General features: G+C 40.6%; 3 protein-coding genes across 3 annotated transcripts; all 3 read right to left on the reverse strand.

Annotated features, from left to right (window-relative positions):
- Window positions 1-7,260: 7,260 nt before the first annotated feature.
- On the reverse strand, window positions 7,261-9,174 carry LOC108570396. The gene is made up of 4 exons (XM_017932260.1): window positions 9,057-9,174; window positions 7,992-8,295; window positions 7,713-7,906; window positions 7,261-7,634 (listed from the first exon to the last, which is right to left on the reverse strand). Exons 1-4 carry the CDS (start codon window positions 9,172-9,174, stop codon window positions 7,261-7,263), a joined length of 990 nt encoding a protein of 329 aa, XP_017787749.1.
- Window positions 9,175-12,797: 3,623 nt separating this feature from the next.
- Window positions 12,798-15,521, reverse strand: LOC108579961. The gene is made up of 4 exons (XM_017943606.1): window positions 14,909-15,521; window positions 13,741-13,860; window positions 13,290-13,582; window positions 12,798-13,220 (listed from the first exon to the last, which is right to left on the reverse strand). Exons 1-4 carry the CDS (start codon window positions 15,519-15,521, stop codon window positions 12,798-12,800), a joined length of 1,449 nt encoding a protein of 482 aa, XP_017799095.1.
- A 9,196-nt stretch (window positions 15,522-24,717) lies between these two features.
- Window positions 24,718-26,445, reverse strand: LOC108579973. Its single transcript, XM_017943618.1, has 4 exons — window positions 26,224-26,445; window positions 25,550-25,817; window positions 25,216-25,479; window positions 24,718-24,812 (listed from the first exon to the last, which is right to left on the reverse strand). The coding sequence occupies exons 1-4, from the start codon at window positions 26,443-26,445 to the stop codon at window positions 24,718-24,720; spliced, it is 849 nt and encodes a 282-aa protein (XP_017799107.1).
- Between the last annotated feature and the right edge of the window lie 433 nt (window positions 26,446-26,878).

The following is a 26,878-nucleotide window of genomic DNA, read 5'->3' on the forward strand; positions in this document are numbered from 1 at the left end:
GGGGAGACTGCGATTTATCAATGCCATTTCACGGACTCTTTATTCGTTTAATACGCCACGCTGACCCTTTTTCTCTTTTCCATTCCCTCCCACATTTATTTCCGGACTTTTCCTCTTGACTCGTGGTAATCGACGCTGGAAAATGGAAGCACAATGGGACAAAAGAATGACGCGACACGTGCATGAAACAGCAGATTCCGTGTTGTTGAGAGATCTCGAATCGAGGTGAAAAACACTCTAGAAAGCAACGGGCACAGCGTTATATTACGCTCGTAAAGAAAGTAAATATCGCGGCACCGCGTGCCGTAACAAGGAACAATTACGCCAGGAAGAAGGCGTGTGTGACGAAGTGTGCCAAGTTCGAGGCTCGTGCTCGCGAGAACCTGCAACTTCGTCCAGATCACTTCGTTCACCTGGTTTAATTAAGGAAAAAACCGTTTCACGCGTCAAGTTTTATCCTAAATCTCGAGAGAGAGAGAAAAAGAGAGAGAGAGAGAGAGAGAGAGAGAGTTAAACGGTGAAATGACGGGGAATAAAAGTGCATTTAAATGGAAGAAATTCGATAAGTTTCTATTTGGAAGAAGGACTAGCTTTTTAATGTATAATAATAATTAATAGAAAGTTGGATATTCTTTTTTATTAGAAATCAATTATGGTATATGTGAAATTTATTTGCGTTCTATGTATTTTATAGGTTTGTACAAACTCGCGACGAATTGAAGGAATTACGTTAGAAAGTTAGGGAGAACTAGAATTACCACATTTGCGTTCCCAATGATGAACGGTTCTGTAGTGAAGAACAGTTGGTCGTTTTTTGAAGTTATTGCCGATGATCAAACGACATCACGAATTCAGCTTTACCTTCGCGTCGTCGAGATCGGAGTAAGCGGAGGCTGAACAGGGAGATCGTGTAGAAAAACAACGATATCCGCTTTTCATTCTTGAATCGAGTACGTTTTCTGATGCTGGCTGCTTTCGCGCAGGACGAACAGGTTCACGTCGAGCTCCCGGCGATTTTTATCCGTCAACGAGGTAATCGAACGTTGTGACTCGATCTCACCTTGGAAATTTTGAAATTTTCAGAAATTCAAGTATTCAAATATTCCAAAGTCTCAAAGTTTCAAAGTCTCAAAGTTGCAAAGCTTTAAAGTTTCAAATTTCCAAAGTTTCAAGGTCTCAAATATCAAAGTCTCAAATTTCCAAAGTTTCAAAGTTCCAAAGTCTCGAAGCCTCAAAGTCTCAGAGTTTCAAAGTACCAAAGTCTCAAAGTTTCAATGTCTCAAAGTTTCAATGTCCAAAGTTCCAAAGTCTCAAAGTTTCAAAGTCTCAAATTTCCAAAGTTTCAAAGTTCCAAAGTTTCAAAATCTCAAAGTCTCAAAGCCTCAAAGTCTCAAAGCCTCGAAGTCTCAAAGTTTCAAAGTTTCAAACTTTCAAATTCTCAAAGTCTTAAAGCTTCAAAGTTTCAAATTTTCAAATATTAAAATTTCGAATCGCTCAAAATTTCAAACATTCAAATAGTGAAATTTTCAAACGTTCCAATTTAAAATCTTCTTATATCGAAACCACGAAACGTGTCATCTTTAATATAACACAAATTACTAAGCACTCGCGCTCGCAGACATGCAAATTCTTCAGCGTGTACAATTATGTTCGTCGTAAATCACGCGGTGAAACTCGACCCCGCTGCAGGAATTTCAAATCGTTTTTAAATCACCGATCCGCATAACTTAAAATTCGCCCACCGCAAACGCGCCTAAGCGGAAGCTTTCGTCTACCAAAACGAGCGATTGCGTCCTGCAATTTGCATTACAAATCCGGAAGCATTGTTGCGTTGCACGCAATGCCAAACCAGTCGTTCCAATTTTTGTTTCTTTTTTCAACAGCACAACGTGCCGCTGACAATTCGGGCACCGTTCGATCGACGCTGAAAAAACAAGGAAAAGTATGCCGCCGCGGAATCGTATATGGTAACCGATTATTCCTTCCCGACTCCGATCTCACGGTCTCCGAGATGTGTTTTAGTATGGTCCGAGGACCGTTACATCGAATTCCAAACGAAAGATTCGTTAGAACGAAAATTTGTCCAGCTAAACATTGCGCGTGAGTGATTTCCGGTGAAATCTCCATTTTGGGTCAAAATTTGTTGTCATTGTTGTTCATGGATAACGAGAATTATTTTATTTATATATAAATTACAAAGTAGAGATTTATTTAAATTATTAGAAGGATTATTTAATATCTTATCCAGACAAGAAGAAAATTAAAATATTTAAATTTTCAAATTTTCAAACTTTCAAATATTCGAATATTCAAATTTTCAAACGTTCAAACATTAAAATTTCGAAATTTTCAAGTTTCCAAACGTCCAAATCGGCAAATATTCAAATTTCTAAGCTTTCAAATCTTCAAATATTCAAATTGTCAAATATTCAGATATTAAAATTTCCAAATATTTTAATTTTCAAACATTCAAATCTATAAATATTCAAATTTTCCAATATTCAAAGAGTCAAGTCTTCAAATCTTCAAATTTTCACACAGGAGGTTAAAAATCAGGAATAAACAAACTAAAACACACTGGAATTCAACCAACTCCGCAAACCAATCTCACTTAACAGTTACAATTAACTCCATGACCTTCCATCTCTATACTCTCACAAAAATCAAATTTATCTCCATTCAAACCTCAAAAAAATCATCGTCGTACTAAATTCCATCATACCTCTCAAGAAACTTAGCCAACAAACCATAAACTAAACAAAAAAACAATCCTTCCTAACTGTAATAAACCTCAACACACCTTTCTGTCAGAATCTGATTTACCAGACACGAACATGCATACCGTATCACATGCAACATCCACAAGATCTAATCAATTCAAATAGAAACTGTTCTACCACAACGAACCACAGAAGAAGAATTAAATCTCTCTTCCGAACGAAAAAAAAAAAAAACAGGAATCACCATCGGTCACGTGTGATCCCTGGTCGATTTGCATTGCTCGAACGCCGCTGATATCTACCTGTTTCGTTAACTTTCTCCCAGGTAACCTTGTTCCCTCATTTTTTTCCCCAAAGCGCGATACCGTTCGTATCGGCGCGATTTAGCGCGGCTCGGTTGAACGAGTACGAAACGACGGTTCACCCTTCGCGAATCACGCGAGTATCAAGGTCATCGTCGTCGAAGATTTCATCGAAGAGAGGTCATCGATAGCCTTGCTCCGAGTGTCGTTAATTACTATTCCAACGGTTAGCTGTCTCTTCTACTTCTTCGTTTCTTCCTTCTTTCAATCGCAACGTCGCGGCGTATTAATGGCGGCTCGTTTAAAAGTGAAACTATCCGCGTTTCTGCGCGTTTAGACGCTTCTCGCGCGCGGCGCGGTCGGTGGTTACGGATCGAGAACGGGTTTGTCTTCTTTTAATTGTCGCGGCGGATGAAATATCGCGGAGGTTCGAAGGAACTCGGAACCAGACGTGAGAAAGATTTAAGAAGGAGAATTCTTTAATGGACCAAGTGCTTTTTAAAGTTTGTCCGGGTTGATATACGAGGTTTAAATGAACTGTGCTTCTTTTGGAAACCTGATGCGAGGGAGAATTTTTTAATTATTCGAGTAATTGTAGTATATTAACCCTTTCGCGACGGCGGAACTAGGCATCGGTACGCCACTAACGAACAGGTCGTAGTGCCATTAGTGCACACCATACACATTAAGAGTGTCTCGCGTTTTTTCAAATCTTAGAGGATTTCGTTGGAACAGCAGAGGACTTAAGGGTGTATCGGACAAAGGGAATGTTGTCTGTATTTTAAAATAAATCTTCACTTTGAGTTGTCGAGGCGCGAGCAAATGCGACGCGCTTACTGGATGCCGGATATAACCGGCGCTAGCCAGTGTGAAGCATTTAGTGGATGCGGGATATAACCGGCGTTAGCCAGTGTGAAGCATTTAGTGGATGCCGGATATAACCGGCGCTACCCGCGAAAGAGTTAAAAAGTGCAAAATGTATGAGAGACGTTGTTATTTTACTGATTGTACTATGGTATATCTATCTATAGATTAGTGTTGTTGCTTACGTGAATTAGGAAGTTCTGAAGTTACTAAAGCTTCGATAAGAATGTACTGTAATCATTTTCAAATTATTTTACTGGGTGTACTATGGTACATTTATCTATAGATTAGATAGATAAGTAATACAATAAAATGTAAATATAAAATAATAATGTAGATTAGATTAGGAGGTTCTAAAGCTACCAAAGCTTCTATAGAAATATACTATAAACATTTTAAAGTTCTCTTTGAACCACATTATGTGACAAAAAGACTGTCAATTTGTTCACTAACAATAGAATAACCTAAAGTCTAATTTAATAATCTAATAATCACATTAGATAATTCACCCTGTACAATGTTCTGCATTAAACACAATACTTCTCCACCGATCTACAATCTTTCCAATACCTCTTCTAAAAGAATAATCACTCTTCGATTAAAGAAGTGAGTTTCTCGTTAATTAAAAGAGCCAGCATTATTTACCACTGAACCCCATATTTTCCGTATTTTTACACACATCCACAGTCCAGCAATGCCCAATCAATTCGACGCGGAAGAATTTCCCAAGCGGTCGATAGAATGCGAAGAATTCACGAACGATACGCCTAACGGCAGAGCCCTATTCGATCGCGAGACACCATAGCAAAACTGGTTCGCAAAATCTGCCGTTTTTGCCAAGCAACACTGGTCCGGCTTTCCGTGTTTTCCGTGTATCGCCTGGGGACGGTTTGCCGCTTCCGGTCTTCTGATCGAATGAGGCCACTTGGTCAACAGGTCCGTTCCATCCGATTCTCTGGATCGCGAGTGAGAATCACATCGAACCGGTTGCCGCGTGCACGCTCCTTCCCCCTTTTGTATCTCGCGACAAAGACAGACGAAGAGGAAGAGAGAGAGAGGCGTGATCCTCGCGACGAGATTTTCACGCGATTCGAGGCTCTCGCGTGGAAAGGAGACGGAGAACGGTTGAACGACGTTGAAATCCATCGACACGGAGGAATCTAATGGGAGAAGAGGCTGTTATTATTCGAGATCGACTGGTTTTCCGTCTGTTCGAACGTTGTTAACGTTCTCGACGAGAGAAATTCGAAGGGAGAACGTGGAAATGAGTATTATCGATAGAGCAATTAACATAATTCCTCGCGGTGACACACTATTTTCTGCCGAGTCAAGGGGTGAAAAGTGGAGAAATCGCGTCGAGAGGAGGGAACATTTACGGCTCGATTGATTAATCGAGGTTGTATTTCACGAGACACGCGAGCAGCGATGTGATTAATTCTAGTTTTTACTTGGGCAATCCGGGATCAAAGACGGCTAGTTTGTCGTGGAGAGGTTCGTGTCAGGTTTCGAGTATTATTTCTAACGGAGAAGATAGCGAAGCGGAGTTACACGAGGTTATGTTGGTAATTTAGGTTTAGAGATAGAACTAATAGGAAGAAATGGGCAGACGTGGTTTCTGTTTCTTTTTTTTTCGCTTTTATTGTGAGCTGTGGCTGGCGACCTCATTTCCCCGCGGCTTCCGGCTCGGGAAAATTGACGACGAGCCGCAGAAATGCGGAAAAACTGGCGACCATTCCGGGGTCAGATATTTATGGAACGTTGTAGGTACTGCAAGACCGCTTTCGAGCGATTTTCCACACGTATGAAGGAGCTTTCCATGCCTAATGAAACGATAACAGTGTACACACGTGTAGAAATTGTGTTTGAACTTTTACTTTGGATATTTGAATTGTAATTGAACTTTGAATTAGCATTGAAACGTAATTGAAGATTTTCGGAATTATAATTGAAGTTTGAATCATCGTTGGAACGTAATTGAACATGTTTTCAATTAAAATTGAACTCTGAATCATTATTGAAATTTAATTGAACACCTTTGAGCGATAATTGCACTTTTTCTTGATATATTTCAATTGTATTTGACCTTTGAACGAACATTTTTCAACTATATTTGATCTCTGAATTATCATTGAAACGTAATTGACCATTTTCGAATTATAATTGAACATTGAATCGTCGCTGAAACGTGATTGAACACTTTCGAATGATAATTCAACTTCTTCTCGAGATGTTTGAATTATAATTGAGCTCTGAATCATCGCTGAAACATAATTGAACACTTTCGAATTCTAATCAAACTTTCAACTATCATCGATGCATGATTGAACATTTTTTTTTTATCTATAATTGAAATTTGAATCATCATTGAAGCTTAATTAAATATTTCCCAAGCTACGTGTGAACTTTGAATTACCATTCAAACGTAATTGAAAGCTTTTCGAATTATAATTGAAATTTGAATCGTCGTTGAAATGCAATTGATCGTTTTTCGAATTGAAATTCAACTTCTGAATACCTGTCAATCATAATTGAAATACAGTAGAAACTTTCCACTAAAAAAATTCATGGAACAGGAAACAAAAGTTACCAGTGTCATCCTAAAGAAACGAAATTGATCAGAAACGAATGGAAAATGAAATCAGGTCGAGGAATTTCATCGTGTCATCTGTTATTCTCTTCTCGCCATACCTATTCCACTGAAAATTCCAATCGACAATGCCGCTTCACCCCAGATTTTTATTTTCCATTCCCGGCGATCCAGTTTCCCCGGAATTTCCGTTTTGTCAGTTCATGTAATTAACCAACGATCGGAACGACCGTGGCAAGTAGAGGAACGAAAGCTTCGTTCCTATCGTCGATGTTACTGAAATCACGAGAAAGTGGTTTCCGGATGTTTTCTCGTTCTGCTTTTGTATTAGATAACGTTACGTTACACGACTAAACGAGTTGTGGTCATTAGAATACATAACGTAGACAGTTCCGTTTATTAACGCTAATACTTGACAATATTTAAACGATCCGTATAATAAATAATAGCAAACACGTGACGGTAATAATTCTAAAAATATCTACATAAATAATATATACACTACTTAATAATACGTGCAATTAAAATTTCCGTAGCCTATTGTACCCAGAAATTTGAACAGCCTGTTCAAAAATGGCATCGTTGCACAGCGTGATTTTCCAATGGAAAAGAGAGCTTGCATCGTAAAGGTACAAATAATCCTCTAAAAATGAAAACGACCCTTAAAATATACGACGTAATTGGTCATTCTCACTTCTAAGGGTTGCAAAGATAAAAAATTATAATACTATGAAATTCTTCTACGAAGAAAGAGAGCGAACGGAATTTCCTTCGAAATTTGGGGCTTCTACGACTGGTAATCTTGATAGCCTCGATAAGCAAGGTCCTGTCCATAGGACACAGTGTCCCTGTGGTATCCACCTTGATACTCAGATCCATGGTGAACCTCTGGCTCACCATAGGGATAATTATTCGAATTATCTTTGTAATATGGATAAGCTATACCGCTTTGACTGTACGCGGGATGCTGATAACTTTGCGTGAGCGGTTTGTAGAGCTTGAAGAAGCCAATTAGACCTGGGATTACGATCGCTAGGAAGCCGAGGAACTTCTTGAAGGACGCCAGGCCTAAAATAAGCGGCAGGAACAGGAGTAGTTTCAATTTGAACAGCTTCAGAACGATGAGCATTGGGATGAGAAGTTTCTTCAGTTGGTGACGAGCTGTTGGAAGAGAACGAAGAATCGGTGATGCTTTGAAAGTGGAAGAAGATGTAATTTTTCGGAGAGAATTGTATTTACAGAAGAGAGTGTCCTTTTTGTTTTCTAGAGTGTCGATTTCGTCGGCGATTTCGTCTAAAAATCGAGGTGCGTAAACTTCGTTTTCTCCAGTTTGGTCCGATGGAATGTGTAGTTCAATGGCTACGGATTTTACAAACTTTTCTGCCTTTCTGAGAGCGAATTTCATCAGTTGGTCCCATTCGGAGTCGCTGGATCTGAAGTAATGGAGGAATTAATTTTTGGAAAATTGTGTATTGTCGGTGAAGGGTGAGTTTTTAGTTGGTTTAGGATGAATTGTACCTTGCTTCGCCGGAGTATTCGTACGGCTGACGATTCACTTCCTGCACCACGTCCCTGGACATCCTAACGACCTTCACGTAATCGTTCAGGTCGTAGTGAGAGTGGTCGAAGAAGTCGGAGAAGTAACTCAAAGCCTGTGATTTGAAACATTCTGCTAGATCGCCGGTCAGGCAGCCCTGATTCGTCTTTGCCATGTAGGGGTCCACGTTTCGACCTGTACCTAAGCCTATCCAGTCGAAAAGTCCCTTTCCTTGACGTGTCTTGTTGAAAGGCAGCGGACCTTCTGGCTCTGGTACATGGTTTTCTGGAATGATTATTTTGTGAAATTCTGCTGCTCCTAAGTTTCAAATTTTCAAATACTCGAGTTTTCAAATTTGTAAATTTTCAAGCGTCCAAATCTTCAAATCTTCAAATTTTCAAACGTCAAGTCTCCAAATATTCGAGTTTTCAAATTTGTAAATTTTCAAGCGTCCAAATCGTCAAATATTCAAATTTTCAAGCGTCCAAATCGTCAAATATTCAAATTTTCAAGCGTCCAAATCTTCAAATCTTCAAATTTTCAAACGTCAAGTCTCCAAATATTCGAACTTTCAAATATTGAAATTTTCAAGCGTCGAAATCTTCAAATATTGAAATTTTCAAGCGTTCAAGTCTTCAAATCCTCGAATTTTCAAGCGTTCAAATCTCCAAATATTCGAATTTTCAAATATTAAAATTTTCAAGCGTCCAAATCTTCAAATCTTCTATTCTGATTTAATTTTGCTTAATTTGAAAAGGATGAGAAGAATTGGACAATGTTTAGAGTGGTAAAGTGAAGCGTAATTCAAATTTTGTTGGAAGGTAAACTTTAAATTTGAATTGTTGAATTGTTGAATTTTCAAATCTTCAAATTTGCAAATCTTCAAATCTTCAAATCTTCGAATTTTCAAATTTATAAATTTTCAAGGGTCAAAAGTTTAAAAGTTTCAAATTTTTAAGCATCCAAATACAGAAATTTTCAGAATATCAATCCCTCAAATACCAAAACACCCAAACCTTCAACAAAAAAAATTCGACAAATCTTACCGCGTCCTTCGGGTCGTTCGCCGGAAGTGCCATCCTCGAAGGTAACCGAGAAACAGGGTACCAACAGCACCGAGAACAGCACCAGACCGTATGTTACCAGCAACTGCACTGGTCGCATGCTGCTCACCTGAACGTTGCACCTGCAGTCACGTTTCTTTATCGACACTAGTTTCACACATACCACTTGTTAAACAATATCCATCGAAACATCCTTTACGCAAAATAAATAAAACAGCAAATCTACTAAACGAATAAAACCAATCATCGACAGATCCTACGGTAGCATTCACTTGCTGTCAAAACAGCTGTGCCTTTCACAGCTCAGAAACAATAAAAAAGACACTATAAATAATTGAAAAGAAAAAATCAACTTCCGACGCTTACCAAACTCCATCAACTGACCGGTTTCCGGAACGACATCGTTTCGCCTCGATTTAGGAGAAAAAATGACTCTGATCGTGATTCACGAACCGCACTCGAGTGTCTGAAGAGACCAACTTCGATCGTAACCGCGCGGTAGATCCAATGTTCCGTTAGCTCGACGGACCAATCGGGTCTCCCGGTTCAAAGTAACCGGGTCCGTAACCTTGTATATTCCGGTCGCGCCTCCATACCATTCGTTATGCTCATCACGCACTCTCCTTAATAGCTGTACGCCGAATTTTCCAAATTTCCAATCCAATTAAAGCCTTCTGTCCTTATAATTCTAATTTAAATAACCTTCCAAACTGTCTCTATCGTGCAATTAATTTTATGACGAATAATGTCATTTCTAATTACTCAAAATTAATTTTCAATAAATTTTAATTTCTGATGGATATAAAAATTTCGTAGATTTAAAATTTTCAATCACCTTAAATTTCCGGTGTATATAAAAATTTCGTAGATTTTAAATTTTCAATAAATTTAAATTTCTGACGCATCCAAAAATTTTGTAGATTAAAAATTTTCAAAAATTGATTGCCCAATATCAAGGCAAATTCTAGTTTAACGGAATCACTCCAAGATAATTTAACCAGCAACGAACCGCTAAGAAAGTGTTACCACTCGTTAAAGTCTCCTCGCTACACGCAATATTAATGTCTGCCGACCGATCAACGTTACTCTCGAATGGAATAGATCATTCAGCCTACCATTCAATTACCAACACATTACCAATTTAAATATCCTATCAATCTTACCAAGAATGATCTACCAACAACCACAATGCATCAACCTTAACACTGAAATCGCGCTAAGAAAAATTTCAGCTCTTACGATTTTTAACCGAGACTGTAAAATCGCGAGATATTCTCACCTTTCTAGAAACGAAGCGGATAGAATCCGATGTTCTCGCGATCCCGATCGAAATCACGGACAATCACCCCGCAGGATGAACTTAGAGCAATGCTACGCATCCGCTCGCGTTCGCCCGTTTCATTTATACGAACGAACAGAGTCGTTCGCACAGAGAGGAGAGAGGAGAGGGCAAGATCTGTGGGTTGACGCGGGAGCAGAGGGAAAAAAAGATGCTTAAAAATTGAAAGTGAAAGTAGCCCCCGGATATAGGACCGGAACTGGCCAGTTTTGAACAAAGAGGGACGAACATGAAACAGAGTCGTCGGACTTTCCTTCGTAATCCATGACCGTGCGTCATCGTGCTGCTCCTTTCGTTTTCTCTCGTGTCCAATGCTCAAATACACTCCCGTATGTATGTATATGTGCTTCTAACACGATACAGAAGGTCAGTGTAGCATCTTGTGTAATATGAAATGTGGAATTTTTCAAGGAGGAATGAAACTTAATTTCTTCACCCTTTGAGCAGTCGTACAAAAGTTCCTCTCAATCTAGTGTCCATTAGAGACAATGGATAAATAGCAAATTGTTGAGAAAAATACTTCAGTCGTGAAAGGGTTAAATTCAAAGAAAAATTGCGAAAGAAACTTGAGTTACCCTTTGAGTAGTCGAACAAAATTCCTCTCAATTTAGTGTCCATTGGAGACATTAGACAAATAAGAAATTCTCAAGGAAAAGAATTCAGTCACGAAAGGGTTAAATTCGAAGATACATTGTGCAACTTACTACGAGTTATACGAATTTAAGTTAAAACGAAAAACCTCAGAATTTTGCAAATCTTAATTTGTGAATGATTAAAAATTCGACATTTCATACTACACTTCTCGAGTACATCTCTTCTAAAGTTTCCAAGAAACTGGACTGTAATTCTTCGATTATCGGTTCCAAGTGACGAAACGTTCCCAGCGTCTTCCTTATGGTTGCATAATAATACTATAGCGTGTAGTAGCGCATTCACAGCGTTTTATTGGCGCACTGTACAAGAAGAACTGGCGTCGACCCGCGCTAGGCCGACACTCTGACCCTGATCGAATAAATAAATATCGTAATTGATACGGGAACGTTCACCTCGCGTGAGATTGATTAATAAATTAACAGGCCACGATGGCTACTGTAATAAATAAATAACTAACGAACGCGGAACACGAGGCGACGCCATTGCTGTGTTAAAAGAAGGATCTGAAGAGGCGTCGCTGTCCCGAGCTCCGTGTCGTACGATCATTCGCTACGTTATTGGAATTAAATCACTAAATCGCGAATTGTTGCATTTCGTTCCATGGAAAATCGAAGCGTCGATAACGTCACGACGCGACCATTTTCCATTCTGACTCGATTAAATTTAGAATAACCCATAAATCGCTTTACCATTTAAAAATTCAATAACATTTCCTCCATTCTAGCTTATAAATTTATTTCAAATTTTAAAAAATACTCACTTAATTCTGAAATGATAAAGCGACTTATAGGCCAGCCAGTGTACTCAAGTCGTAAAGAATTACGTTGTAATTCGAAGTATAGGATTCCACGTGAAAACGCCCATAAATATTGATCCACGGTAAATTATGCGTGGTTCCAGTCGCGTATGCTCATTTATCGGACCTACTTTCGTGCATAGTAAGTTGGCTATTACGCAACAACGCGACATTCGAGTAATGGTATACATGGATCCAGGTAGCATGTACCGTTATCATGGTCGAGGTAATGATTATCATTTCCGAGTGGTTTCGTTGTTAACCTCTCTGTCACACAATTGCGAGAAATTGGCTCGCGTTTCAACTGTCTTTGATTCTCTTTCGAACGTACCGAGTGTGTTATCGGTCCTATTGTGCCCAATGTGTACGTGTTAATAGAATAGACAATATCTTTGAGCCTTGTTCACCGGTCTTTTGAATATTCCGAGCATCAATAAGCCTGAAAATATATGTAACAAGGTCTTACAGAGACGAACGTTAGTGTAAACCGTCGGACAAAGTAGGTAGCGCGGCGGAGATTTCGATGCGCGCATAAGAAACGCGCGGAGACTTCGATGCCTGCATAAGAAACACACGGAGACTTCGATGCCTGCATAGAAAGTGTGCTTATGAATCTCTCAAAGCACATAGGCCTCCTTACGTTTGAATTAATGAATCGTTAACCGTGTAAATATCCCATTTAACCATTCAGAGGCCAAACAAATAAATAACAATCGACTTCTACTTAAATAAATCAAATTTCCTATGGAATTACCAGGTTCTCCAAATCTCCAAGTTAGAAATACGCGAAAAAATCAGCTGAAAATCCACGTACACACCAAGGTACAATAAAGAAGAACCAATAAAATAATCTCACACCCAAAAACACAATATCCTTCGATTTCAATCGAGTTTTCAGTCCCAGGATAAAACCCTCGCTGTTCTATCTCCTCTCTTACAACTTTCTCGCGTGGACCAGCTTGTCGATGTCCTGATACGTGGCCAGCATCGCTTGATTCTGCCTGAGTGTCTGATCCTCCTGAGCTACAGCACAATTAGCATACGCTGCTTCGCATTTCACGCCATCCTGGCCGTCTTTGGCTGCTTTCATGTACCGGAAGAACCTCAGAACGTCGGGGTTGTCGCTGCTGGGTCTTCTCAGTTCGTTCAACTCTCTGGACAACTGAGCAGAGACGAGGTTCGAGTACGGAGCGTATCTAGCCGGGCTTCGATACATAGCGCACACAGCGTACTCTCTGCAACCCTCTGTCGTGTGGCCCAGGCGAGAAAATACGGCGTCCAGGCGAGACAGTAACGGAGAATAGAAGGGATCGTAGTTGGTTAGCAGCAAAGAACTCGTTGGAATCTCGTGGAATACCTGTTGGAAAAATTCGTCAACTTTTTGTGAAGATGTGAAACGAGATTGAAAATTGTCTGAATTCGCTACCTTGAAGTCTTGCTTTTTAGAAAGTCCGTGGGCAGCTACGTGTCTGGTATAATAGCGATCGGAAATAGCATTAGCGTGAGTGATTCTAGGATCGACGAACGAATATCTCGAAGCAATTTCCGGGCTCTTCTGCGACTGCATCATACTTTCTTCGTACATCGCGGAAGCTGGTAACGTTCCTACTGGCTGTCTCGTGAGATAATCGTCGTTATACAAGTCGGAGTTGTCCTTGAACTCGAAATTCTCCTCCGGTTGAGCTGTGGTGTGCGACGATTGCGCAAACGAAGAAACACCTGTCGAGAGAAATGGTTATTGTCGATGTAGAAACGTCTCGATTATTTGGTTTACCGTGAATTACCATAAATTAAACACCTTCTGTGCGGAATATTGAAAACAAGCAGCGGTGTACGTGTTTACATAGTGAATTGTAGTAAGTAGAGTAAATGCATACCTTTACCAACGATATTACCGATACTTCCGATGATACTTGGCAGGAAAAGCGCCAGTAACACGCTCTTAATGATCTGCACGCCGAATATCAACGGCAACAGCAGCTTCTTCAGGCCAAACGCTAGAAAACCAAGCCCGAATCCTGTTAAAAAAAAAGCTGAAAGCAAAAGTACCAGCAAAATTAAAGCCCTGCGGTTAGTCCTGTAAGCCATGCCGCAGCCAGCATATCTCTCTCTCTCTCTCTCTATCACTTTCTCTCTCTCTTTCTCTCGCCTTCTCGGGTAACCTGGTAGACAGTAATTCTATCTGAAAAATCGCATGTTCAAAGTGAGCACAGTCGGAAAAGTTTCACCGATTAATGGTGATTACGGTGACCGTGAAACCGAACATTTATCGCATTTGCCAATCAGCGGTGACCCCCAGCTAACCTTTTCTCTCTCTCAGCACGTTTTTAGTAGAAAGCCAATCATGTAATGTGTGTGAAGCGTGTGTGAACGTTGGTACGACAAGGTGAGATTCGTTCAGTTGTTACGCGAACTTTCGCCGCGATGGCTGCGTGCAATGAAGCGAATTTCTTCTGGCCCTCGATCGTGGAAAAAACTCGCAAAATGACAAAACACGGAAACGAGAAATGTCGAAGAATTGGCGCGTCGAAGCAAGTTTCCAGCCTGGAGACAAGTCGAGCACAGTTGCTGTACATTTCGTCTCTTCTTTTGCCTCCGCGTTTTGCTCGTTGTTTTAGGAAAGTCGGGTGAAAAAACCTGGGCAAACTTGCCTTACTTTCTTGACCCGCCTCGTTTTAATCGTCTAGCTGAACCTAAGAGGAACGACGATTCGGTGATTGTGCAAAAAGCGGATCTGCGAGGATTAAACCAGACGCCTGTGATTGGACCGAAGACACCGTACAGGAGCATTTCAACCACGATCAAGACCCAGTTTTACCAGACTCGAGGAGCACGTTCCACGATGCGCATACAGCGGGCGAACACAGCGACAAGCAGATCAATTTTCGCGCGGGCGTACGATTTAACAGAGACGGATCCTCTGCGGCAATATGAACGGCAACAACAAAAACCCCATTCTTCAACACACCGTCTTCCCGCCTGCCGTTCAATCTCGCGAGATTACGAAAGCGTGACTCGAACACAATTCCGTATCGGAGGACTCACCGTTGAAGAAGGTTCTAGCTTTTCTACCGGCTACTAAGTCCTGGCTCAGACGTATCTTTACTACGTGCTCTCTGGCGTACCGGTGAATTCTATCGAGTAGGCTTGACTCCGTAGCAGGCCTCTGGTCGTTACCTTTTTCGTCCTTCCTTGCGACCACGTCCCTGTTACGAACGATCTGCACCGACTCTGTCACGTTATACTCGTCGATCCTCGACAGCCTGTTCAACAGATCGGAGAGATCCTTCTTCACGCATGACTTCGTCTCGTCCTCCTCGCAATTCACCGTCGAATCCATCGGAGAAGCCGTCGCGTTCTCCATCCGCGTCGCTTCTATCTGATACATCGACTTGTCGTCCGTCTGAATCATCTGATTCACGTTCAATTCGAGCTTCGTCGGTTTTCCAGGCGATCTATGGGGATGATCCTCCGGCAACTCGTCGCTGGTGAACGAAACCTCGTTCTCGACGGCCTCCCCGCGGATCGAAGGATGCGTAGATCGGTGACTGGTATCGTTCAAGGCCACCACGTGTTCCTTGACCCCGAGTACCGGCCGGAACCACGCGACCATCAGCATCAACACGATCGCGCCACCTTCTCTCCCGGTTCCACCCATCTTCCGCCTAACCTCAGCGTTCGATCAACCGCGCTCGCTCCACTCACGCTCGACTCTCTGTCGCGGCTAGCTACTTTTACTGCCGAAAGATAACTGCATCTCGGTCCGCGGCTCTCGTGCACTGTCCCCTGGAACAATAAAAGCAACACACGTTCGTGGTCGTGCAACGGATCTCGGAACTGCGAAGAGGGGAGGATTACATGTTGACCGTAGACAGGTTGAAATTGTTGGGTCTTGAAGAAGAAGAGATTTTACGTACCGTGAAGAGGTTCACTTTGACGACGAGGAAAGTTGATTAACGTAGGATTCACTGTGGTTTGACGGTTTGGTGGAAATTCGGTGAAACTTGGTTCACCGAAATGTCTGGACTCACTGTCACGACACGTAGATGACATCAACGATTAAGATTGATTCTTCGAGGATTGTTCAATTAATTTTCGGGGGAGGGAGTATTGTTTTGATAGAAATTTAGGGTTTTATGGGTGGTTGAACACTGATGGCGACGATTGTGAACTTGTGAATGGAAGGATCGAGACGTCGGAATCGTGCGCGACGGTTCACTCGATACTGGCGAGTCTCGGTTGGATCGGCCGTACTGATCCGATCTGGGTTACCCGGCCATCCGTCTGTCCGACCCTCTGTCCGTTCCTTTCCACCTTCCTTTCTTCCACGTTCGTTCATTCGTCGGTTCCGCTCCCGCCGATCGGCTGGCACGTCTCTTTCACTCTGCTGGACGGAACGGTCGTCGTCCTCTTCTATTCAAAACCGATCGAATTCGACGCGGGTCTAACGAAGAAACGATTTCACCGGTTGGAATTTCGGCTGATGACGTTCCTCTGGAACGTGTCTTCTATTCTGCTTTTTTTTCTTTTTCTTTGGCGTCCATTGTGTTCGCACGGACTATTTCGTCGTGTGTGGTGAATTTGAATTATGCTGTTGTTTGGGGATTTTTTTTCTTGGCTATGGAGGTGAAGTATTTAGTGTGAAAAATGGTAGATGCTGCGTTAGGTGTGGAAATTGATACTTCTTGAGTGGGTTCACGAGCCAACAAGTTTCTATCGCGACTGTGTTCGCAAGCTGACAGAGAAATGGCAAAAGGTCATGGACAGCGAAGGAAATTATTTCTGAATTTTTGAATAATGCAAATTATATATAAGTGATTTGTTTGAATTTTTTGAAATTAAACTTTGATTGTACATAAAAATCTGAAAGAATTCATTTCTATGCCTAAGATAAATTTAATTTTTGACATTTTTTAATTTATAGGTGAGATTGATATTAATCTTTGTTACCGATTTCACTCTTTTTGTTGCACTTTAAAAATGTGACACGAGTTTGATTCGTTGCTATAAGGTCAAGGGTTAAATAGGTTTATTAAACCTTGCATTGAAAGTATTATACAATAAAAATAAAGAATTACGTTGGTAGGATATTTTACTTTATGCAATATACATATGCAGTTTATTATGTTACATTATACACGTTTCTGTCTACAAGAAATATAAAGATTAAAAATTAGAATAAATGAAAAATGAAAATCGAGGTTCGCGAAAATTCATGATTTTGAAAAATTAAATTGAAAATTAGAATAAACGAAAAATAGAAGGTGATATTCGTGAAATTTCATAATTAATTGTACAAAAGTACCTTCCAGTTCCCTCTGCAAGGAACACCAGAACAGAAAATTGAGTGAAAAATGAGAATTAAGATTCGTTCATTTCCATAATACATTTCTCAGTGGCTAATTGTAGTACCTTACAATTTAATTACCCACTGAATGGTTCGTAAAGTACAAACGCGTAACTAGAAGCAGCTAATTGAATTGGAAGCAGCTAAATTAGAAAGGCGAAAGGTGATGCATCCAGCTTCGAGTTCACGATTACGTTCGCCATATCTAAGTGCGAGGTTCGTTAAAACACAGGGAGAAATCTAATCGTAATCGATTCCACGAGCGCGTGACACCTAATAAACTTGTCAAACTCGCGTGGAAAAAATTTCGACGCGTGGAAAAACACGCGTGTGTAGCAAGTGTCGTTGCACCATCGACATAAATATCGCCACGCATTTTCAGGATGGCCATACAAGTAGGCCGCTAATCCGGTTTCGGCTTTTTCTTCCTGTCGAAAAGATCGCGCCGATAAGGTGTGTAGCTTAATAAATTGCGAACATCTTCTCGTGTAACAATATGTAGCCCATTGAAAAATTCTGCAGTGACGAGTTCTTCACTGTCCAAATGAACTTTGTTCTTGTTTCACGCGGATAAGTCTCGACTTCCTAAATAACTCTGTCGAAACTTTGAAATTTATTTTTACTTGAAAAATTCGACAGTCGTGGATTCTTGACTATCTCAATGAAATTTTAATCTATGAACGTGAATTTTATTTTTACTTTTTTGAGAAAAATTTTGAATTGGGAAATAACTTTAACGAGAAAAAATTTGAAATTACTTTGTAATTGAAAAATTCGACAGTCGTGAATTCTTGACTATCTCAATGAAATTTTAATCTATGAACGTGAATTTTATTTTTACTTTTTTGAGAAAAATTTTGAATTGGGAAATAACTCTTTAACGAGAAAAAATTTGAAATTGATTTGTAATTGAAAAGTTCGGCAGTCGTGGATTCTTCATTATCTAAATTGAATTTTATTTTTATTTTACTGAGACAAATTTCGACTTTCTAGAAATTTCGAAATTGGGTACCTGGTGTTTTGACGAGCGCAAAAATTTGTAGAAACTTCAAGTTTTCTCTTATCTAACTTGTCTTTTCTATCAATACAATTACCACGATACACACTGAAAGCCACAGGAAACACTCTGTACATAAACCTATTTCCATCAAAGCTAACTTAACCATCTCAAGCGTGCAGTGCCCCTCGCGAACAGCAAAAAATGTCAACGTTAATGATGCTAACAAGGGGAAAAGGGTGCCTTGTGAAGTCCAAACAGACCGGTCACGAATCCAGCGTGCATCGTACGCGCTTTTACGAGCGATTTCACTGTGACCGCGTCCCGAATTTATACCGACGATTCGGTGATTCCTTGAAACACAACGATCCTGTTCACGTGTTTCACCTTAACCAAGCGACATGAATCCCAATTCGAAAAATTTCCTTCGATTCGACCGTCTGTTTCTCGCGAAACTATCGTGAATGCGTATCGTCGCCAAAAATTTCCAATTCAATCGTCCATTTCTTTTAACAAAGGATTAATCCACTTTGTCATGAAAAATTTCTTTCAATTCGATGGTCCATTTCTCGCGAAACACTCGTGAATCCATTTCGTCGCCAAAAATATCTAATTCAATCGTCCATTTCTCTTGATACAGTTGTGAATCCATTTTGTCACCAAAGATTACCAATTTGGTCATCTATTTCTCTTAAAATAGTAAATCCATTTCGTTGCTAAAAATTTCCAACTCTATCGTCTGTTCCTCGCAAAACACTCGCGAATCCATTTCGTCGCCAAAAATTTCCAATTCGATCCTCCATTTCCCTTGCAACAATCCTGAGTCCGTTTCCTCCCCAAATTGCTTCAATTCGGCAGTTTGCCTGTCGCAAAACAAGCACGAATCCATTTTGACGCCGGATACCAGAGCGTCAAAGGTCTCTGCTGGGTAATTACGCGAGACAGGCAAGAAACATATCCGAGAAACAAACGGGACATCGAACAGTCGTTGACGTTCACCTCGTGACAATGATTCATCGGTGATCGCTAGGTTTCCGTTCGATGCACGCCTCCATGATCGTTACGCAGTCTCTTCGGACAAAATACAACCACACCTAAACGACAAAAATGTGTTTTTTTGGAGGGAACAGGGTCACGATGGAACACAGTGTCCTCTTTCTTTTTCGAACAGTCTCGTAGTGGTCGTTCCTCGTGGTACCTGTTCCTCGAAAATACCGCTCGAAGCTACGAAACTGTAGGAAAGAACGTTCCTCCAGTTGGTTCGATTGGCATGATTTTTTTTATAGTTATACAGGTTCTCCTGTATCGTTGCTAAAGATAATGATCCTTGTAAAAATGAATTTCACGTTTATTGTAATTTTAATATTTAGTGTCAAAGGTCATATCATGGTCAAATTATTTTAACGTCGGCAAGAGAGGAAAATACACATTTATGTATTAAAAAAAAAGGATATTAGAGACCTTGAGAAGTGTAAAGATAATGAACTTGGGACGAAAATATTTTTCTGCTGTCGATTGATACCACTTAAATTGAATATCAAATATTTTTAACGTCAACAAAAGAAGAAATACACATTTATGTATTAAAAAAAAAATTGCAGACCTTGAAAAGTTCAAAAATAGTGACCTAGGAACAGAAATATTCTTCTGCAATCGATTGATACCATTTAAAATATTTTTTATGTCATCACAAGAGAAGAAATACAGTTTATATAGAAAAAGAGCATTTGAGACCTTTAAAACTCCCAAAATAATAACCTTGGAACGGAAATATTCTTTTGCAATCAATTGATACCATTTAAATTGGATATAAAATATTTTTTATGTCATCACAAGATAAGAACACATTTAGGTACCCATAGGAAGAGAAGAAATACACATTTATAAATAAAAAAAAAAATTACAGACCTTGAAATTTCCAAAAATAAGAATCTTGGAACAAAACTGTTCTTCTGCAATTGATTGATACCATTTAAATTGGATATAAAATATTTTTTATGTCATCACAAGATAAGAACACATTTAGTCAGCCATAGCAAAAGAAGAAATACACATTTGTACATAAAAAAAAAATTGCAGGCCTTGAAAACTGCAAAAATAGTAACCCTAAACCAAAAATATCCTTCCACAGTCGACACATACCATTTAAATTGCACCTAAAATACTTTTCATCTCATTACAAGAGAAGAAGATATTTAATTAGCCTCTTCCAAACTCTCCCTATATCGTAGCTTACAGAATCTGTCTATTACCGATACAACCGTGAGAGGCTATAAATAAGATTATCGAAATTTCTAAAGGTTCCTTTACATTCTTCTCTCGTGTGTCGTAGACTCTCTCCACTTTCTTGGAATCGTGAATTCATGTGGGTTACCGACCTCGCAGAATTCGTGGTGAATCGTCGATTAATGGTCGCTGACAAGTTGTTGATAACGAAGCAACGTAGAACTTGGATGAATAATTCAAAGATTCCTAAAAACGACCAAGGAGATAGCCAGACATCGGTTTACAAATGGACCGTGCAAAACGTGGCAAACGGAAATCGCGTTGTTGTTCCAAAGGAGAAGATTCCGTTCCACGCGTGATTCTACGTTACGGAACACGTCTATCTCGCGATCAGCCCACGGGGCGAAGGTAGACCGACTCGAAAAAGGAGAAGCTTCGGAAATGGGAGCAAAACGAAAAAGCCGACCGGTTTTAGAAAGTGCTCCACCACTCCTTCCAGTTTCGATGGGATCCCCCTTGGGGACTTTGCGTACACGCGTGTGTAAATCTTGTAGAATGACCTCTTCCGACTATACGGAGGTTTAACGGCCTCCTGCGGTGATTCGTTTTATCTGATTTTTTATTAAAACTTCGATAGCGCAGTTTAAGGAAATGTAACGTATAATGATGATTTTAATGTGAAGCAGTAAGTTATAAAAAGTAGCGAGTAAGTTTATCGGCTGGAAATATTTAGCACCCGTATCCGGGAAGCTTGCTTGTTTTTCATCGCTGACATACAGAACTTGAAAAGTAATACAAATTTCTGTGCTCCTTTTAATTGAGAAATTGTACGAAAGGAGGAGAGACGGTTTTTTGTTTTAAATTGAAGATGGGATTGTTGGAGAGCAAGAAAAGCTCGACCTGAACAACTTTCTCTGATGCGCAATCTATTCTATCTCTATCTAACCATTTCACAAAGGAACGTACCCAAATCACAGACGATTATATATGACGATTAAAAAAAATATATTTTTCACAAGGGAACTTCGGTAACGGAAAGATTCCAATTTTTTTGAAACTTTGTAGGTTTATAGGGGCTCTTTGTTGGTTCTTCGGGGTGAAAACAGCCCTTGAATAAAGATAAGTGTTACCTTACTTCCCTGCATACCTTTGAAACTCTAATAGATTTGAAAAAATGTTTATAATAAAAATTTAATGGCTTTCCATGCCTTCTAAGATGATGCTGTTAAATTAATAAAAACGCACTTATTTGTGCACACACGCATACTTCAGTAATCCATTCTTTATTTGAAAATACACAATTTAGACGAAGAAATTTTTTGTTACATTCCCTGGTTTCTGAGATACTTGAAAAATATGTTTTCAACCCCAAAATTTGACACTTTAACAGTCTAATAAAATTGCGGAATATGGTCAAGAAAATGTATATTTGTGTGATCGTTGTTAAAACAACTCGTCCCTCTTCAACTTTCTTCCTAAGAGTCTCTCTTGAGCTAAACAGTTAGGGATAAACTGTCGAATGGTTAAGGGTCGAAAATCTCTTCAATGTGGACGATTACGTTCGATCAGTTCTCTCGTGAGTTCAAAGGACCATTCCGGTGAGTTGGTTGAAAAATCATAAGCGAAATGGTAGCAGAAATCGAGCGTCGATCGAGGCGCTATTCGTCTGTTTCGCAATTGGTATGGCGTAGTATCGGTAGTACACGTGCCGTTATGTTAATACTCCGGTTCTAACGTAACGGTCGAGCGATGGCGAGACGAGTGCAGGGCTGCGTGTCCGCTGTGCCTCGCGCGACTGTTTCAGCCGATTGTCCGGATCATTGTGATTAATGGCGGCGGATGGTTAGCGGGTATCGCGTGGAACACGATGCTCGCCCGCGGAGCCGAGCAGAGCGCGGACAAGCGCGCCACATCCGCCTAGTCTGCGGCCCGATAACGGTCTGTCGATCGTGACTGCGTGCGTGCATACACGCGTCCACACCGGGGCGATCGTCCAAATCTGTCAGTAGGTCACCAGAGGCCGGCGCGCCTCTTTCGAGTTTCCAGCGGGCCGACCTTGACCATTGCCGCCGCGTTCACCTGCCCGAGTGACGCTCGGCGGACGATCAATCGGTTTGGTTTTCGGTCGGGGGTCGCACGGAGTTCGTGGACTTTGAACGGGCGAAGAATTTGGAAAAATTTGGGAGTTTGGAAGAGATGAAGGATTTTGAGAACTTTGGGAGTTTGGAAAATGTGAAAGATTTGGAAAAATCTGGGAGTTTAGGAAATGTGAAAGATACCAAATTTGAAATTTGAAAGAAGTGAGGGATTTGGAAAAATTTGGGAATTTAGAAAATTTGGGACTTTGGAAGAGATGAAGGATTTTGAAAAATATGGGACTTTGGAAAATGTGAAAGATTTGAAAAACTTTGGGAATTTGGAGAGGGTGAAAGATTTGGAAAACTATGGGAGGTTAGAAAATGTGAAGAATGTGAAAAAATTTGGAAATTTCAAAGGCATGAGGGTTTTGCAAAAGATTAAGACTTTGGAAAAGGTGAAGAATCTAGAAAAATCCGGAAATTTAGAAGAGGTGCAGGATTGTGAAAAATTTAAGGATGAAGGATTTGAAAAAATTTGACAATTTAGAAGACACGAATGACTTAAAAAAATTTAGGAGATTGAAAGGCGTAAAGAATTTGAAAATTTGGAAGATGGAGGCTTCAGAAAAATTGTTCCAAATTTTCACTAAAAATGGTAGCAAAGTCCCAAAGGGTAGTTTATATTTTTCTTCAATTCCAAAGGCAGGATGAACAAGTTCCTAGCTCCCAAAGCTTACATTCCTATGTGTGCAGGTATCAAGTAAATCGCAGGCAATTCATTTCATTATTTCAACGGATAAAATACAGGAAATTCGGAATACCTCAATAAACAGTAACCAATCACACACCGAGACCCACACTGAACATGTTATCAATGCATAGTAATCTAAACGAATTCAGACTTGTACAGCAAGTGTCGTTCCCTCCGTTCAACCGCTTACTGTTCACGAGTCAGAAGTCATCGTCACAGTGGACCACACTTCCTCGTAATTACTGTAATAACCACTGCGTGCAAATGTCTGTCTGAATGAGAAGACTTTGCCGTAATGAAGCACATTTTCCTGCACCAGTAATACCTCATACCGATCCTTATATTACGCAATACAAAAGAGATTGGATAATTACAACAATATTCCTTTTCTCTCCGCTTTATTTCTATCAAAATAAGTCTCTAACACTACGTATCAGTCAGGAACGATCGCTACTCTAGGTACGCGTTCTCCATGTTCTCCAACGTCCCCATGCTTGCATACTTCAGCCCTGCATAGCCATTATCATAATCCAGGAAGTGCACGGCGATGACATCACGCGAGCTACGGTCGTGCATTTATTGTACAGTCAATGGAATCAGCATAGTACAAACTCAAAATTCATCACGAATCAAAAATTCGGAGCTTTAGGAGAAATAAGGAGCTTTAGCCTCGTTTATGGCTGTTCCATGGCAACTCAGAATTTTTTTTCTAATTACAGTATATTTAAAACATTTCTCTGCGTCTTTATACCTAAGAGCTGCAGGATAATTTTTAGCTATACCGCAATTATTATTGTTAATAGAAATTTTAAATATCAATTTAAAAGTGATGCATGGCCTTAGGTAAAGCTACAGTAATCAGTGTCTCAACATAAAGCTTCAATTTAAGAGTTCACCACGTTGCTTCCATCAACTATACATAATTTACCCGCGAGTGACATTCGAAGCCTCGCGTGCCGCTTCAAATGAGTGAAAGAAGTGAATGTTTCGTGATTTCGATATCCTTTTTCCTTAATCTTCGTTATTTATTTAACGACGATTCTAGCCTGGCTCAACTTCCATGTTTCATCAGGATATTGATATACTTTTTGTATTATATATCATTCTATTTAAAAGCGTGTTTGTTCGCATTGGTCAATTTTGTCAAATTTCTAAATTCGGTTTATTTCGAGATTTGAAACGCTTTTCTAACGGCAGCCACGGCGCGTGAAAGTCATTTCAGCGAGGATTTTTCTCCACAACCGATAGTCATCGTTAACACGAAGCCTACTCGCGCCTGTCATCGCCCGATCAGGATGTTTAGGAACGAAGAAAGGGGATCGGTGAGCCGCGAAGCACGTGGAGAACGCGGTCGAAAGTTGCTAAGAGAGAAAATCAGACAGATCTACGCTGTCGTGCATCTTCATTCGACGAATGGAAGGAGTTGTTGAGTAATTTATCGTCGATTTTTCAGCCTCATCCGTAAGGGTTACGGAATCCATTGTAACCCAGATAAGCAATATTGCTTTGTATATCGTTCCTATGAGCCCAGGCATCCTCCTGACCGTATCCTACGAAAAATACAGAAAATACAAAATTAAATCTCCTCCCTCAATTCGAATCACGAAAACTTGGCCTTTAAACGACACAGTTTATGGAGCAAGCAATCGTCAGACTCGAGCGACGCTGAAATTATCCCTGCTCCATAGATCGTCGTATAATTATCAAAATTATCGTCATCTACTCCAGTCGTCGTATGTAAAATGGCTATTTGGTAACCAGAAATCATCGAGTGTGATGTAACTGTAATAGATTAGCGGTGACGAGAAATATTGTGTCATCGAGCACTCGTCACGGTCACTTCAACCCTCCTGGACCCACCCAAAGACCTCCATAATCCGGTATAATTTTCATCGTCCCGAAATAACGAAGCGTGACACGGAGAAAAACGTTAAATTGTCCTGGTTCCTTTACCTGTCGGATAGTCGATAGGCGCTTCGGCGGCTGTTGACCAAGTGTGATAGGGATAGGTTTGTTGAGGATGAGGCGGTCCAACCTTGCAGATCTTCAGATGCGACAATATCGACGGAGCAACAAGGGAACCAAGTACCAACAGTTTTTTGATGAAATGAACACCGAGGAAGATTGGGATAAGCAGTAACTTCAGCTTGAGAAGGTTCAGAAGGATCAGAATCGGAAGGATCAGGGATTTCTTCTTCTTGAAGATCCTCCAGTCACCTGTTGGAAACTCACAGATGTAGAAACTGGAAGATGTGACATTCCTGCGTGTTCAAGTGTTCACTTGTACCTTCAGACTCTTTTCTGCTCTGCATCTGAGAGAACTCGTCCTCGTCCATGATCATAGGCGAGCTACCGAAGCTTCTCGAGGACAGAGAGTTGTCGACGGTGTAAACCAAAGCTCTTTTCGTCAGAATATCCTCCACAGCGTCTCTGACGAAGTTTAAAATCTCGATCGCGCCGCTTTTGAACACTCGAGACTGAGGAAATTTGGGGAGGACAGTCTGTCGCGGCATGGATGGAATTCTCACTATGCGGAAGGCGCCGTAACTGAACTCCTGAGGTACAAGGATAAACTGTGACTCGGATATAAAACTAAGCAGAGAGATGATTCGTTAGAACTGTCATGTCTCGAAATTACTGTAATCTTTCAACGTTAGCGCTGCTAATTTTCTTTCGTTCAATCTGTCCCGTTTGATCTGACAAAATGGGGGCGAATTGAGGATATCTAGACCACGACAGCTCGGTCTCGATGTCGACAATGGTAATTAAAAAGTAAAAGCACAAGAAAGTGAATGACGGAGGATTGTGTGTCGATACTCTCGCCGTTGCACGAACGTGGATGATAATAATAGTCCCGAGAGGAAATCGTTAAGTCATCGAACTCTAGTTCTCCAAGAAAAATCTCGCGAAAAAAGATTATCTCCCAAATTTCTCAAATTCGCGTTACACTGTCCTTCGTACCTTCTCTCTCGCGACATCATGGAGCCACCTGACGACTCTGTACTTTCCACAGGTAGTAAAATCCTTGTACACGCTGCAATCCACTCGACATCGCTCGACGAACGTCGAATTTTCAAAAGTCGAAGCTAGTGTGCACCCGAAAAAAGAACAAGTAACCACCGATAGAATAAAACCAACTCTCACGAACCAACTAAACCTCGAACCACCCTGTTCGCACTTCATCGTTCAACAACGTTAGACAAAAAACAACGAGGTAAAACACTGTCACGATCGCTCTCCCTTTTCTCTCTTATCCTGCACGCGAATTCCTTCGACGGATTTCCATGGCGTGCGAAATTTCGTATGGGAAAACGTGGAAGGCAAGAGCCATGCAGGAGCACCACGCCTCAGCAAGCAAACTGTAAGACGAGATTAGGTCCACAAGCTCACTGACAGTGGTTAGAAGGTGTCTTGACCATTTATACGTGGTGCATTTAGGTCGGTGGGGGTACCGGTCCACGGCTTAGATAATCTTGCACAGAGACTGGAGCTTGATACCGTGCTCCGCAACTGAAATCACGCTGGAGAACACGAGTACTCTGAATGGAACCGGCTGCTTCGTCGATGATCCTTGAAACGCGGGGGGGAAACATGGAGGGAACCTAGAGCGCGATTC

The sequence above is a fragment of the Habropoda laboriosa genome, unplaced genomic scaffold (genome assembly GCF_001263275.1).
Source record: "Habropoda laboriosa isolate 0110345459 unplaced genomic scaffold, ASM126327v1 scaffold23, whole genome shotgun sequence".
Taxonomy (NCBI): Eukaryota; Metazoa; Arthropoda; class Insecta; order Hymenoptera; family Apidae; genus Habropoda; species Habropoda laboriosa.